Genomic DNA, 16,255 nt, shown 5'->3' with positions numbered 1-16,255 from the left:
AACAAAAGTGAGTACACCCTTATGTAAAAATGTCCAAATTGGGCCCAAAGTGTCAATATTTTGTGTGGCCACCATTATTTTCCAGCACTGCCTTAACCCTCTTGGGCATGGAGTTCACCAGATCTTCACAGGTTGTCACTGGAGTCCTCTTCCCCTCCTCCATGATGACATCACAGAGCTGGTGGATGTTAGAGACCTTCCCCTCCTCCACCTTCCATTTGAGGATGCCCCACAGATGCTCAATAGGGTTTAGGTCTGGAGACATGCTTGGCCAGTCCATCACCTTTACCCTCAGCTTCTTTAGCAAGGCAGCGGTCATCTTGGAGGTGTTTGGGGTCGTTATCGTTTTGGAATACTGCCCTGCAGCCTAGTCTCTGAAGGGAGGGGATCATGCTCTGCTTCAGTATGTCACAGTACATGTTGCCATTCATGGTGCCCTCAATGAACTGTAGCTTCCCGGCAGCACTCATACAGCCCCAGACCATGACACTCCCAGCACCATGATTGACTTTAGGAAGACACACTTGTCTTTGTACTCCTCACCTGGTTGCCGCCACACACGCCATCTGAACCAAATAAGTTTATCTTGATCTCATCAGACCACAGGAGCTGGTTCCACTAATCCATATCCTTAGTCTGCTTGACTTCAGCAAACTGTTTGCAGGCTTTCTTGGGCATCATCTTTAGAAGAGGCTTCCTTCTGGGACGACAGACATGCAGACCAATTTGATGCAGTGTGCGGTGTATGGTCTGAGCACTGACAGGCTGACCCCCCCCACCTCTTCAACCTCTGCAGCAATGCTGGCAGCACTCATACGTCTATTTCCCAAAGACAACCTCTGGATATGACGCTGAGCACGTGCACTCAACTTCTTTGGTCGACCATGGTGAGGCCTGTTCTGAGTGGGACCTGTCCTGTTAAACCGCTGTATGGTCTTGGCCGCCATTCTGCAGCTCAGTTTCAGGGTCTTGGCAATCTTCCTATAGCCTAGGCCATCTTTATGTAGAGCAACAATTCTTTTTTTCAGAGAGTTCTTTACCATGAGGTGCCATGTTGAACTTCCAATGACCAGTATGAGAGAGTGAGAGCGATAACACCAAATTTAACACACCTACTCCCCATTCACACCTGAGACCTTGCAACACTAATGAGTCACATGACACCGGGGAGGGAAAATGGCTAATTGGGCCCAATTTGTACATTTTCAGTTAGGGGTGTACTAACTTTTGTTGCCAGCGGTTTAGACATTAATGGCTGTGTGTTGTTATTTTGAGGGGATGGCAAATTTACACTGTTATACAAGCTGTACACTCACTACTTTACATTGTTGCAAAGTGTAATTTCTTCAGTGTTGTCATGTGAAAAGATACTGCACACTCACAATGTGATGCTTCCAGTGCCACATGTCCCACAATTCTGCATCCCACACTTATAGTTCCTTTTTTGATCAAATATGGAGGTCCACGGTGTCTGGCTACTATCCAATGATCCTTTCACCTTCTGCACCCTGCTTGGGGCCACTAGGCTTCTCAGATTCCATTGTTTCCTCAAATTAAAGTTAGGTTTGTCTGATAGGATGTCTCTTAACACAGGATCATTGCTGAGAATGTTCCAGTTTTTCTTGATAATGTGTTGTATTTCCCAAGCTTTGCTGTTCTATTTAGTGCAGAACCGTACAGATCATTTTCCTACATTCCTCAGAACAGCATCTTCAGAGGATGTGGAAAAGCCACTGTCACCAATATTGCCTGCTAAATACTTATTGTAAGCCTCATCAATGTGACTGTCTGAGTATCCCTTCTTATTGAATTTCTTTTTAAGAATCAGTCTTTGCTCCACATAGCCCTGTTCTAGAGTGCATGTGCGTTTTAGCCTGCAAAACTCCCCAAAATGGACATTTCTTCTTATCCACTGGGGATGATGGTGACTCTGCATGTGAATACGAGTTTCCAGCAATGGGTTTAAAATGTATCCTGGACAGAATAGCCCCATCAGGGATGGATCCTAACTCTAGATCTAAAAATACTAGACCGCTCTCATTGATGACATACGTGAAGGAGATGCCAAATGGGTTCTTCATAAAGTGTTCCAAAAAAACCTTCAAGTTGGGAATCTGTCCCATCTCACATGATTAGTATGTCATCAATGTACCCAGCATAGATGACCAGTTTCGACCCAAATGGATTGTTGTTCCAAATGGACTGGTGTTCCCGGTACCCCATGAGCATGTTGGCGTAACTCGGGGCGAACCTGGCCCCCATAGCCGTACCCTGGGTTTGTCTATAATACTTACCTAAAAAAGAAAATTATTGTGTTTAAGGGCAAACTCTATACAATCAAACAAGAATTAGGCTTTATTATAGTGGAATGCCGGATCCGTGGATAGAAAATGTTCAATGGCTCTTAATCCAAATTCATGCTTGATTGATGTATACAGCGAAGCTACATCCAGAGAAAGCCACCTGTAACCCTGTTGCCATGAATAATGTGACATTTCCAGCATGTGGCCAGAGTCCTTTACATAGGATGATGACTTGATCCTGCAGGTAAAAATCAATATAGAACCTAGGTTGCTGGTGACACTCTCCTGCTAGAATTGGGCCCCCCTTATGAATATTAGGGATGTGGTAGACATATGGGGTGGCTGGATGTTTCTTGTACAAAAAATAGTATTCATCTTTAGTTAGAATGCCACCCGTTAATGCTACGAGTAGTAGACCCTTGAGATCTTTCTTGTATTGCAAGACGGGGTCACAGGGAAGCACTTTATAAGTTTCCTGATCGCCCAGAAGTCTCAGAGTTCACTGACATATACACACACTCCTGTCCTGTTTGACCAATCTACGCCCCGTATCTGCTTGTCTAATAATGACCCCAGTAAAAGAACCGTGACCCCACAATGTGCTTGTGTGCTTCCGTCAGAATACTGCTTCCTTCAATCTTGAACATAGATATCAGATATTCTAGCCGCCCCCATCCAAAACTAGCCGAGAATAACTTGTATAAGACCTGGAACATTTATTGAACAAGAATAAAGACTTTTTTTACACTAGAGAAGTAAGTCAGTGACCGCCCAAATATTTACCCAAAACGTTACACAGTGCTTGGATAACGAGGTACAGCTGACACAAGGCTAATCCCATCATAGGGGATCCTCCAAGAGTTAACCAAATTAGCCACCAGACAGAAGCAATAGGTGAATGGGAATCCACACCTAAGCAATGCTTTGATTATTTGGGAGTCACAGACTTCATGGCAACAGTCTGCAACAGGCCATAGGTCTCACAGTGTAAAGTGGGACTAAATACCCACATATTTCTTGAGGTATATTGTTGACAAATATTACTGTCCTATTTGAAGTAATCCAAACCATATTCTCAGTGTCCATCAAGCAACCGTCCATCATTTTCTTGGCCACCCTGTGCGCCTAATAGACACAGGGTGACTTATCCATAAGAGGGGCCCAGGGAGCCGAGAGAGGGGTTTCTCAACCTCTCCAAGGCAAGCTGGGTTCCACGGGCCCCCCAACCAAAGTGACTCACAACCCCTATGTTGTGTTTGATGTTATCAAGTGGGCCATGAAGAGGATCTGGTTGGAAAGGGGTTAACATCAGGAGCGATCAAAGGGTTAAATGTGTGCCTAGCCAGTGTTTATGCGTACTGTGAGGTACTTTTATTAAGGGATGTGCTGGTTTTTATCCCCTGCTTTGTAATTACCCCTGTCAGTAGGAAGCTCTGTGTTGTTTACCTACACAGAGCTCTCTCCTGCCACTCACAGCACCAGTCGGCGGGTCCCAGTAATAAATCATTGTGTGAGCCAGTGACAGCACAGAGCACAGCCAGGTGGGTGGGCACATGCCCCCTACCCAGATTTTAAAATTTGATATATATATATATATATGTGTAAATCTGCCCAGGAGGCCCGCACCGTGGCAGTAAACGTACAGAGCGCGGTCGGCAGCTGGTTAGGATGTACTTAGCTCAGGAACACAAGAAAGGGAGAGGAAGAAAAAATAAACTAATGGAAACAAATACCAATCAGCAATGTGATAAGAATACTCAATGTTACTAATTGTATCACAAAATACTAATATTGATTCGTTAGGGGATCCCCTCGTAATACAAAGATGAGACAGGAGATCTGTACCTCCTGAGTAGGAACAGAACCATCTCTCCCTTCACTCGTATTTTGCACGGTGCAGATTTCTGCCTAGATATTGGTTAGAAGTGTTTCCCCAGAAGCCCTCATTTTTTATCAAACCTGAAATGGTTAAAGCAAACATTTAATATATTGCAGCTTACCAATTCTTTCATGAGATGGCTGCATTAGTTTTCTTTTTTTGGCTTTCTTTTTTTTCACCTGGTGATCCAGGTGTAATGTAACTTAATATAAAATGTTAATTTCTGTTTTTCTTGCTTCGTCCTTGCTGCATCCTCTCATATTTTCCACATCTTGTTGCTTCCTCTTGTATTTTCTGCATCTTGCTGCATTCTCTCGTATTTTATGCATCTTACTGCATCCTCTCGTATTTTCTGCATCTTGCTGCATTCTCTCGTATTTTATGCATCATACTGCATCCTCTCATATTTTCCACATCTTGTTGCTTCCTCTTGTATTTTCTGCATCTTGCTGCATTCTCTCGTATTTTATGCATCTTACTGCATCCCCTCATATTTTCCACATCTTGTTTCATGCTCTCATATTTTATGCATCTTGCTGCATTCTCTCGTATTTTCTGCATCTTTCTGCATTCTCTCGTATTTTCTGCATCTTTCTGCATTCTCTCGTATTTTCTGCATCTTGCTGCATTCTCTCGTATTTTCTGCATCTTTCTGCATTCTCTCGTATTTTCTGCATCTTGCTGCATCCTCTCGTATTTTCTGCATCTTTCTGCATTCTCTCGTATTTTCTGCATCTTGCTGCATTCTCTCGTATTTTCTGCATCTTGCTGCATTCTCTCGTATTTTCTGCATCTTTCTGCATTCTCTCGTATTTTCTGCATCTTGCTGCATTCTCTCGTATTTTCTGCATCTTGCTGCATCCCCTCATATTTTCTGCATCTTGCTGCATCCTCTCGTATTTTCCACATCTTGCTGCATTCTCTCGTATTTTATGCATCTTACTGCATCCTCTCATATTTTCCACATCTTGTTTCATGCTCTCGTATTTTATGCATCTTGCTGCATTCTCTCGTATTTTCTGCATCTTGCTGCATCCCCTCGTATTTTCTGCATCTTGCTACATTCTCTCGTATTTGCTGCATCTTGCTGCATCCTCTCGTATTTTCTGCATCTTTCTGCATTCTCTCGTATTTTCTGCATCTTGCTGCATTCTCTCGTATTTTATGCATCTTACTGCATCCCCTCATATTTTCCACATCTTGTTTCATGCTCTCGTATTTTATGCATCTTGCTGCATTCTCTCGTATTTTCTGCATCTTGCTGCATCCTCTCGTATTTTCTGCATCTTTCTGCATTCTCTCGTATTTTCTGCATCTTGCTGCATTCTCTCGTATTTTCTGCATCTTTCTGCATTCTCTCGTATTTTCTGCATCTTGCTGCATTCTCTCGTATTTTATGCATCTTGCTGCATTCTCTCGTATTTTATGCATCTTTCTGCATTCTCTCGTATTTTCTGCATCTTGCTGCATTCTCTTGTATTTTCTGCATCTTGCTGCATTCTCTCGTATTTTATGCATCTTGCTGCATTCTCTCGTATTTTATGCATCTTTCTGCATTCTCTCGTATTTTCTGCATCTTTCTGCATTCTCTCGTATTTTCTGCATCTTGCTGCATTCTCTCGTATTTTCTGCATCTTGCTGCATCCCCTCATATTTTCTGCATCTTGCTGCATTCTCTCGTATTTTCTGCATCTTGCTGCATCCCCTCATATTTTCTGCATCTTGCTGCATCCTCTCGTATTTTCCACATCTTGCTGCATTCTCTCGTATTTTATGCATCTTACTGCATCCTCTCATATTTTCCACATCTTGTTTCATGCTCTCGTATTTTATGCATCTTGCTGCATTCTCTCGTATTTTCTGCATCTTGCTGCATCCCCTCGTATTTTCTGCATCTTGCTACATTCTCTCGTATTTGCTGCATCTTGCTGCATCCTCTCGTATTTTCTGCATCTTTCTGCATTCTCTCGTATTTTCTGCATCTTGCTGCATTCTCTCGTATTTTATGCATCTTACTGCATCCCCTCATATTTTCCACATCTTGTTTCATGCTCTCGTATTTTATGCATCTTGCTGCATTCTCTCGTATTTTCTGCATCTTGCTGCATCCTCTCGTATTTTCTGCATCTTTCTGCATTCTCTCGTATTTTCTGCATCTTGCTGCATTCTCTCGTATTTTCTGCATCTTTCTGCATCCCCTCATATTTTCTGCATCTTGCTGCATCCCCTCATATTTTCTGCATCTTGCTGCATTCTCTCGTATTTTCTGCATCTTGCTGCATCCCCTCATATTTTCTGCATCTTGCTGCATCCTCTCATATTTTCCACATCTTGTTTCATGCTCTCGTATTTTATGCATCTTGCTGCATTCTCTCGTATTTTCTGCATCTTTCTGCATTCTCTCGTATTTTCTGCATCTTGCTGCATCCCCTCGTATTTTCTGCATCTTGCTACATTCTCCCGTATTTGCTGCATCCTCTTGTATTTTCTGCATCTTGCTGCATCCTCTTGTATTTTCTGCATCCTCTTGTATTTGCTGCATCTTTCTGCATTCTCTCGTATTTGCTGCATCTCACTGCATTCTCTTGTATTTTCTGCATCTTGCTGCATCCTCTCACAATAGTTGATTGCTCTGTGGAGGAAGTGATGAGCAGATTCTGGTTTTTCTTTTATTTAAAAATGAATAAACAAAGCGACAAAACGGAGCGGATCCTCCAATGTTCCCTGTAATACAATTAGAAATCCTCGGTGACTCAGAGGAGCCGGATTCTTCCTAATCAAATGAAAGTGTTTGTGTTCTCTATAATGATGGCGGCAATTATTGGTGGAGTTCAGGGACAGTTAGAGAAAACGCGGCGTGTTCCCGGTTATTAATAAATCTGTGAATACTTCTTAAAGGTCATTGGAAAGATTTTCACCTGAAAGGGAATCTTTGTGCGTCTTCCGTATCGTTGCTCCATATTTTTCTGAGTTTTATATTACAGGGCCGATACCGATATTTTGGTCACAAAGTATCGGTATCGGCTGATATGGGCCGATATTTTGTACATTTAAAGTTTTGAAAAATAAAGACACTTTTTGACACAAATCTGGTACTGAACATGTTAAAGTTTGTTTATTACATTTTTAACATGAAAGGCTCGTTCTTCACACCTTACCTGCATGAAAAATTATAGGAAAACCGCACAGCTTTCACTTGCAGGGACATCAGTTACACATCATGTGAATGAACGAGTCCTAGAAGAGTAGACAACTGTGAAAAATAAAGTGCTGGGAAAATAACTAAAGGCTTCCCAAAACAGTTTCCATAAACTGCTGCAGTAGTGCACTCACTGTCTGCTCTGCAATGATTTAATCTAGTAGCTGCGCTGCAGTGCAGAAGACAGTGGACTGGACACCAGTACTACTCCCTTTCAATACTCCCAGTTAAGTAGAACAATATTATAATGCAGAAAGCAGAACATTTCAGCATGTTCACCAGTTAAACGGCTTCTGTTTTTTCATATATTGCTGCCACTTCACTAACACGCTCACTTGGTACTGAGGAAGGAGGAGCAGAGAGTTATCTTCTAGCATGAGAAGCAAGTCTTCTGTAGTGTGCCTCATTTTCTCTCCACCACTGAGGAGGATGACTTCTTCTGTCAATTACTGGTTGCTTCGAATAGAGATGAAGTTCATGATCCAGGCTCATTATTGCAGATTCAGAAGAATCCTCCGCATGAGGCCCCAATAAAAAGCTGAACATTGCATCTATTCCACCACGATTAATTTTCTCTTCTGTCTGTTGACTTTTTGGACATTTTTCTCTTTTTGCAGCATCCTGCTTTTCCAGATGGCTGGCTGGCACCCTGTGGTGGGTGGCTGGTTTGCTGGCACCCTGTGGTGGATGGCTGGCTGGCACCCTGTGGTGGATGGCTGGCTGGCACCCTGTGGTGGGTGGCTGGCTTGCTGGCACCCTGTGGTGGGTGGCTGGCTTTCTGGCACCGTATGGTGGATGGCTGGCACCCTGTAGGTGGGTGGGTGGCTGGCTGGCACCCTGTGGTGGGTGGCTGGCTGGCACCCTGTGGTGGGTGGCTGGCTTGCTGGCACCCTATGGTGGATTGCTGGCTGGCTGGCACCCTGTGGTGGGTGGGTGGCTGGCTGGCACCCTGTGGTGGATGGCTGGCTGGCACCCTGTGGTGGATGGCTGGCTGGCACCCTGTGGTGGGTGGGTGGCTGGCTGACACCCTGTGGTGGTGGCTGGCTGACACCCTGTGGTGGTGGGTGGCTGGCTGACACCCTGTGGTGGTGGGTGGCTGGCTGACACCCTGTGGTGGTGGGTGGCTGGCTTTTTGTCTGTCACCCTGTGGTGGTTGGCTGGCACCCTGTGGTGGTTGGCTGGCTGGCTGACACCCTGTGGTGGGTAGCTGGCTTTCTGGCACCCTGTGGTGGGTGGCTGGCTTTCCGGCACCCTGTGGTGGGTGGGTGGCTGGCTGGATGGCACCCTGTGGTGGGTGGGTGGCTGGCTGGCACCCTGTGGTGGTGGGTGGTTGGCTGACACCCTGTGGTGGGTGGCTGGCTGGCACCCTGTGGTGGGTGGCTGGCTTGCACCCTGTGGTGGTTGGCTGGCTGGCACCCTGTGGTGGATGGCTGGCTGGCACCCTGTGGTGGTGGGTGGCTGGCTAGCACCCTGTGGCGGGTGGCTGGCTGGCACCCTGTGGTGGTGGGTGGCTGGCTAGCACCCTGTGGTGGGTGGCTGGCTGGCACCCTGTGGTGGTGGGTGGCTGGCACCCTGTCATGGGTGACTGGCTGGCTGGCACCCTGTGGGGGCTGGCTGGTACAGGGCCTGTGGGTGGCTGGCTGGCTGGCTGGTACAGTGCCTGTAGGCTGGCTGGCTGGCTGTGTTACACTGTCGAGAGACTCCCGACTCCAGACGAGGCTGTCCAAGGTGAGGGAGGTGGCCTAAGAAGGCAGAAGGTTAGGCCCAGTGCACGGAGGCGCATGGCGCAACATACGCAATGACGTCACGACAATATTGGTAATATTGGCAAGTTCAGGGGCGAAAACCGATATATTGGGAAAAGTGAATATCGGCCCTCCGACAATCGGCTTTGCTGATAATCGGATGATCCCTAATATATACAGTCAGGTCCATAAATATTGGCTCATCGACACAATTTTAATCTTTTTGGCTCTATACACCACCACAATGGATTTGAAATGAAACAAACAAGATGTGCTTTAATTTGAGAGTATTTACATCCAAATCAGGTGAACGGTGAAGAAATTACAACAGTTTGTATATGTGCCTCCCACTTTTTAGATTTCAATATGTTTATTGATTTTATAAGAAGAAACACACATGGTACATACAGTTAACAACCACAGTGTATAGTAACATACAACTTTAAATATTCAACATGGTCAACAGAGAAATATAGGGCTATTGCAAACACAATCCTAAAGCCTTAAGCATCTCAATCGGCACAACCGGAGATCTCTAGGAACGGGCTATAGCTACAACTTTCACTTTTTAATACTTGGTTGCAAATCCTTTGCAGTCAATTACAGCCTGAAGTCTGAAACGCATAGACATCACCAGATGCTGGGTTTCATCCCTGGTGATGCTCTGCCAGGCCTCTACTGCAACTGTCTTCAGTTCCTGCTTGTTCTTGGGGCATTTTCCCTTCAGTTTTGTCTTCAGCAAGTGAAATGCATGCTCAATCGGATTCAGGTCAGGTGATTGGCTTGGCCATTGCATAACATTCCACTTCTTTCCCTTAAAAAAACTCTTTGGTTGCTTTCGCAGTATGCTTCGGGTCATTGTCCATCTGCACTGTGAAGCGCCGTCCAATGAGTTCTGAAGCATTTGGCTGAATATGAGCAGATAATATTCCCCGAAACACTTCAGAATTCATCCTGCTGCTTTTGTCAGCAGTCACATCATCAATAAATACAAGAGAACCAGTTCCATTGGCAGCCATACATGCCCACGCCATGACACTACCACCACCATGCTTCACTGAGGAGGTGGTATGCTTTGGATCATGAGCAGTTCCTTTCCTTCTCCATACTCTTCTCTTCCCATCACTCTGCTACAAGTTGATCTTGGTCTCATCTGTCCATAGGATGTTCCAGAACTGTGAAGGCTTTTTTAGATGTTTGGCAAACTCTAATCTGACCTTCCTGTTTTTGAGGCTCACCAATGGTTTACATCTTGTGGTGAACCCTCTGTATTCACTCTGGTGAAGTCTTCTCTTGATTGTTGACTTTGACACACATACACCTACCTCCTGGAGAGTGTTCCTGATCTGACACACATACACCTACCTCCTGGAGAGTGATCTTGATCTGACACACATACACCTACCTCCTGGAGAGTGATCTTGATCTGGCCAACTGTTGTGAAGAGTGTTTTCTTCACCAGGGAAAGAATTCTTCGGTCATCCACCACAGTTGTTTTCCGTGGTCTTCCGGGTCTTTTGGTGTTGCTGAGCTCACAGGTGCGTTCTTTTTTTTAAAGGATGTTCCAAACAGTTGATTTGGCCACACCTAATGTTTTTGCTATCTCTCTGATGGGTTTGTTTTGTTTTGTTTTTTCAGCCTAATGATGGCTTGCTTCACTGATAGTGACAGCTCTTTGGATCTCATATTGAGAGTTGACAGCAACAGATTCCAAATGCAAATAGCACACTTGAAATGAACTCTGGACCTTTTTATCTGCTCCTTGTAAAGGGGATAATGAGGGAATAACACACACCTGGCCATGGAACAGCTGAGCAGCCAATTGTCCCATTACTTTTGGTCCCTTAAAAAGTGTGAGGCACATATACAAACTGTTGTAATTCCTACACCGTTCACCTGATTTGGATGTAAATACCCTCAAATTAAAGCTGAAAGTCTGCAGGTAAAGCACATCTTGTTTGTTTCATTTCAAATCCATTGTGGTGGTGTATAGAGCCAAAAAGATTAGAATTGTGTCCATGTCCCAATATTTATGGACCTGACTGTATATATGTGTGTAAAATATATATTTTATACTATATTTATTGTATTATACTTTTTAATTATATATCAATTCTGTAACTTTTTCCATCTATTGAAGTATTATTAGTGTGAGATGACTGGATAATCCCCTTACGGAGGGTATTGTTTTTCAAATCTCAGATATGTTTGAAGCACACGTGGGACAAATGTTGATTTTTTTTTTTTTTTTTTTATATTCAGACAAAAAAATCAAATCCAATAAAAATAAAAAATTGGGCAGATTTGATGCACCATCTGGTCTTTTTTCATTTTTAAAGTCGCATGATCAGTCACCCCCCATTCTTTTCAATGGTACCCATTCATTTCGGTCTTATGTAAAGTCGCAGCGACTTTAAAAAGGTGCCTGCACTACTTTGGTGCGACTTTTGATGCAACTTGGATCTCTTGAGTGTAAAGTTGCACTGAAATTCGCACTCCAAAGTTGCACTGGAAATCGTGCGACTTTGGAGGCGCACTAATGTAAATGGAGCCTAAAGCAGAGTCACTACTCAGCAGAAAGCAGAGACTGCATGTGTATAGAGCAAAGATATCCTGTATACAAACCCCCCCCCCCCGCCCCATAAATGTAGAATATTAATGTTACACCCAGAACCATGGCTTTAAAAATGTTATTTCTTATTAAAAGAGAATAGAAAAGAATAAAAATAAAATAGAAAAGAATGGAATAAAACAGAATAGGGTATAACAGAACAAAATAGAAAATAATTGAATAAAACAGAATAAAATGAAAAAGAATAGAACGAAAACGGAATAGAATAGAAAAGAATAGAGTAAAACATAATAGAAAAGAAGAGTAAAACCAAATAGAATAGAAAAGGATTGAGTAAAACAGAATAGAATAGAAAAGAATAGAGTAGAATAGAGAAAAACAGAATAGAATAAAACAGAAAAGAATTGAATAAAACAGAATAAAATGGAAAATAGAGTACAACAGAATAAAATAGGAAAGAATAGACAAAAATAGAATAGAATAGAATAGAATAGAGTAGAATAGAACAGAAAGAATAGCATAAAAGAGAATAGAAAAGAATAGATTAGGACAGGAAAAAATAGATTAGAATAAATAGAATAAAATAGAGTAGAAAATAAAGGAATAGAATAAAAAGAATATAGCCGTCTTCCGAAATGTGAGTTTTTAATGGAATAGTAACAGCTTTTTTTCACAATGAATTTGGATCCATTTGATATTTTTGATTTGAATTCAATTCAAATACTTTCAATCCATTGGACATTTTTGAGTCTGCTAAAAAACAAATAAACAAATTAAAATGAAAGGAGGATTCGCTTGGAATGTAATGAAACAAAATGAATAATACAACAAATCGATCCAAAAGGAACGGAATATATTGGTTCTGCACATGTGTTCTGATGAGCACATACGTGTTATTTTAGGCAGGGCTCGGGGTTCTGAGCTGTACCACCTGTGGTTTGGTTAGGGCTGGCTGGGGCTTGTAGTTCTCCTGTGTGTTGATTGGGGTTGGTTGGGGCTGGTTGGGGTTTGCTGGGGTTGTTTGGGGACGGTTGGAGATGGTTGTGGCTGGCTGGGGTTGGTTGGGGTTTGTTGGGGCTGGCTGGGGCTTGTAGTTCTCCGGTGTGTTGATTGGGGCTGGTTGGGTCTGGTTGGGGTTTGTAGTGCTCCTGTGTGTTGGTTGGGGTTGGCTGGAGTTTGTTGGGGTTGGATTGGGGCTGGCTGGGGTTGGTTGGGGTTGGTTGAGGCTGGCTGGGGCTGGCTAGGGTTGGTTGGGGTTGGTTGGGGCTGGTTGGGGTTTGTAGTTCTCCGGTGTGTTGATTGGGGTTGGTTGGGGCTGGTTGGGTCTGGTTGGGGTTTGTAGTGCTCCTGTGTGTTGGTTGGGGTTGGCTGGAGTTTGTTGGGGTTGGATTGGGGCTGGCTGGGGTTGGTTGGGGTTGGTTGAGGCTGGCTGGGGCTGGCTAGGGTTGGTTGGGGTTGGTTGGGGCTGGTTGGGGTTTGTAGTTCTCTTGGTATGTGATAAGTAACAATGTATGGTTCCCCATTAGCGATGTGCATGGAGTTTGTATATCCGGTGACAATGTATCAGTGACAGATCGCTATCATTCTTCTCTTGCAGGCAGCAATGGGGGACGTGAAACTTGCACCCAGTTCAGCTCTCTGTAAGGCCTCAGTGACGATGGACCAATCACACGCCAAGTCCTCACTGCCGCGCGCTGCGCCCGCTTTTACCCTTCCGCCCAGGAACACCCGGGTCACATTGGGCGGCACCGCCAGGATTGATGGCAAGGTACCCCAGATGATTTATTTAGACTTGTATGTAACCAAACTTCCACCGTACACCTCCCATAATGCCGGGACTATCGCCCGCTGAGATTGGTGTCAGTAGAGCAGAGGTTGGTGTCAGTAGAGCAGAGATTGGTGTCAGTAGAGCAGTGGAGGGTGGCAGTCAGTAGGGCAGAGGACGGTGTCAGTAGGGCAGAGGCTGGTGTCAGTAGAGCAGTGGAGGGTGGCAGTCAGTAGGGCAGAGGCTGGTGTCAGTAGAGCAGTGGATGGTGTCAGTAGAGCAGTGGATGGTGTCAGTAGAGCAGTGGATGGTGTCAGTAGAGCAGTGGATGGTGTCAGTAGAGCAGAGGACGGTGTCAGTAGAGCAGAGGACAGTGTCAGTAGAGCAGAGGATGGTGTCAGTAGGGCAGAGATTGGCGTCAGCAGGGCAGAGATTGGCGTCAGCAGGGCAGAGATTGGTGTCAGTAGGGCAGAGGATGGTGTCAGTAGAGCAGAGGATGGTGTCAGTAGAGCAGAGGATGGTGTCAGTAGAGCAGAGATTGGTGTCAGTAGGGCAGAGGATGGTGTCAGTAGAGCAGAGATTGGTGTCAGTAGGGCAGAGGATGGTGTCAGTGGGGCAGAGATTGGTGTCAGTAGAGCAGAGATTGGTGTCAGTAGGGCAGAGGTTGGTGTCAGTAGGGCAGAGGTTGGTGTCAGTAGGGCAGAGGATGGTGTCAGTAGGGCAGAGGATGGTGTCAGTAGAGCAGAGGACGGTGTCAGTAGAGCAGAGTTTGGTGTCAGTAGAGCAGAGGACGGTGTCAGTAGAGCAGAGATTGGTGTCAGTAGAGCAGAGATTGGTGTCAGTAGAGCAGAGATTGGTGTCAGTAGAGCAGAGATTGGTGTCAGTAGAGCAGAGGACGGTGTCAGTAGAGCAGAGATTGGTGTCAGTAGAGCAGAGATTGGTGTCAGTAGGGCAGAGATTGGTGTCAGTAGAGCAGAGGACGGTGTCAGTAGTGCAGTGGACGGGGTCAGTAGAGCAGAGATTGGTGTCAGTAGAGCAGAGGACGGTGTCAGTAGAGCAGAGGTTGGTGTCAGTAGAGCAGAGGTTGGTGTCAGTAGAGCAGAGATTGGTGTCAGTAGAGCAGAGATTGGTGTCAGTAGGGCAGAGGTTGGTGTCAGTAGGGCAGAGGTTGGTGTCAGTAGGGCAGAGGATGGTGTCAGTAGAGCAGAGGACGGTGTCAGTAGTGCAGTGGACGGGGTCAGTAGAGCAGAGATTTTTTTTGGGGTAATTTTTATATTTATTTATTTTTTAAAAATGTTTTAAAAAAATGCTTTTTACTTTTTTTTTTAGGAGCCCCGTTGGGGGGATTTGCTGAAATATCAGGGGTTTAAACAGGGGGGAATCTGCCCCCCAAACAGGGCAATTATGGTGTGCCCAGGCACACCCTGCGCACACGCCTATGCCCCTTGTAGCCTCCGCTGGAAGTCTGTGAGACCGGGTAATATTGGGAGTGTTGTCACCCTATACCAGCACATGGCTGAACCAAGAAATTCATGGCAGGATCACCGGGATTATTTTAACCACTTCCGGACCGCCCACTCTATATATAGGTTAATACTTTGACGGTAAATACCAGGACTATGGTAGCAGATAGCTGTCATGACATATCATCATATTAGTAAGCAACACAGAGTTCAGAGGTCAGTAGTAAGTAATGCAGAGGTTAGGAGTATACAACAAGTTTCAGGGGTTAGTAGTAATGCAGAGGTCAGAGGTCAGGAGGAAGTATTGCAGAATGTAGGAGTCAGTAGTAATGTATAATTCAGAGGTAACACAACAGGGGTCATAAGTAACATAGAGCTTAGAGTTGAGTAGCAAGTAGGGATATGTTTTTTTCAGGGCCTATATTTTGGTCACAACGTATCGGTATCGGCCGATTTTTTGTACATTTAAAGTTTTTGAAAAATACAATTTTTTTTTACACAAATCTGGTTCTGAACATGTTAATTTGTGTTTAATGCTTAATGGCTGGCTTGCTGGCACCCTGTGGTAGGTGGGTGGCTGGCACAGGGGCAATGGGTGGCTGGTTGGTACAGGGCCTGTGGATGTGGGTGGCTGGCTGGCACCGGGCTGCTGTGGGTGGGTGTATGGCTGTGATACACTCCAGCGAGACTAGTCCCGACTCCAGACGAGGCTGTCCAAGGCGAGGGAGGCGGCCTAAGAAGACAGAATGACGTCGCAAAAATATCGGCAATATCAGCCAGTTCCGGGGCTGATTCCGATATATCGGGGAAAGTGCATATCGGCCTTGCCGATAATCGGTCTATCCCTAGTAGCAAGTAACACAGAGTTCAGGGGTCAGTAGTAAGTAATGCAGAGTGCTAGGGTCAGAAGTAAGTCATGCAGAGTGCTAGGGTCAGAAGTAAGTCATGCAGAGTCAGGGGTCAGAAGTAAGTCATGCAGAGTCAGGGGTCAGAAGTAAGTCATGCAGAGTCAGGGGTCAGTAGTAAGTAATGCAGAGTGCTAGGGTCAGAAGTAAGTCATGCAGAGTGCTAGGGTCAGAAGTAAGTCATGCAGAGTCAGGGGTCAGAAGTAAGTCATGCAGAGTCAGGGGTCAGTAGTAAGTAATGCAGAGTGCTAGGGTCAGAAGTAAGTCATGCAGAGTGCTAGGGTCAGAAGTAAGTCATGCAGAGTCAGGGGTCAGAGGTAAGTCATGCAGAGTCAGGGGTCAGAGGTAAGTCATGCAGAGTCAGGGGTCAGAGGTAAGTCATGCAGAGTCATGGGTCAGAGGTAAGTCATGCAGAGCCAGGGGT

At 45.0% G+C, this 16,255-nt stretch overlaps 1 protein-coding gene across 2 annotated transcripts in view; it reads left to right on the top strand.

The window, feature by feature from the left end:
• Window positions 1-16,255, top strand: part of MYLK (myosin light chain kinase) — a 358,890-nt gene that overhangs the window by 56,435 nt on the left and 286,200 nt on the right. For both annotated transcript variants that reach the window (XM_082262181.1, XM_082262182.1), the window contains exon 2: window positions 13,296-13,466. In XM_082262181.1, the coding sequence (XP_082118307.1) occupies window positions 13,302-13,466 (165 nt within the window). In that variant the 5' untranslated portion in view covers window positions 13,296-13,301. The remainder of the gene's footprint in view (window positions 1-13,295; window positions 13,467-16,255) is intronic.

This window comes from Pelophylax lessonae (assembly GCF_965119305.1).
Source record: "Pelophylax lessonae genome assembly, chromosome: 6".
NCBI lineage: Eukaryota > Metazoa > Chordata > Amphibia > Anura > Ranidae > Pelophylax > Pelophylax lessonae.
The sequence above is the reverse complement of the archived record's forward strand: the minus strand, read 5'-3'. Positions and strand labels throughout refer to the sequence as shown.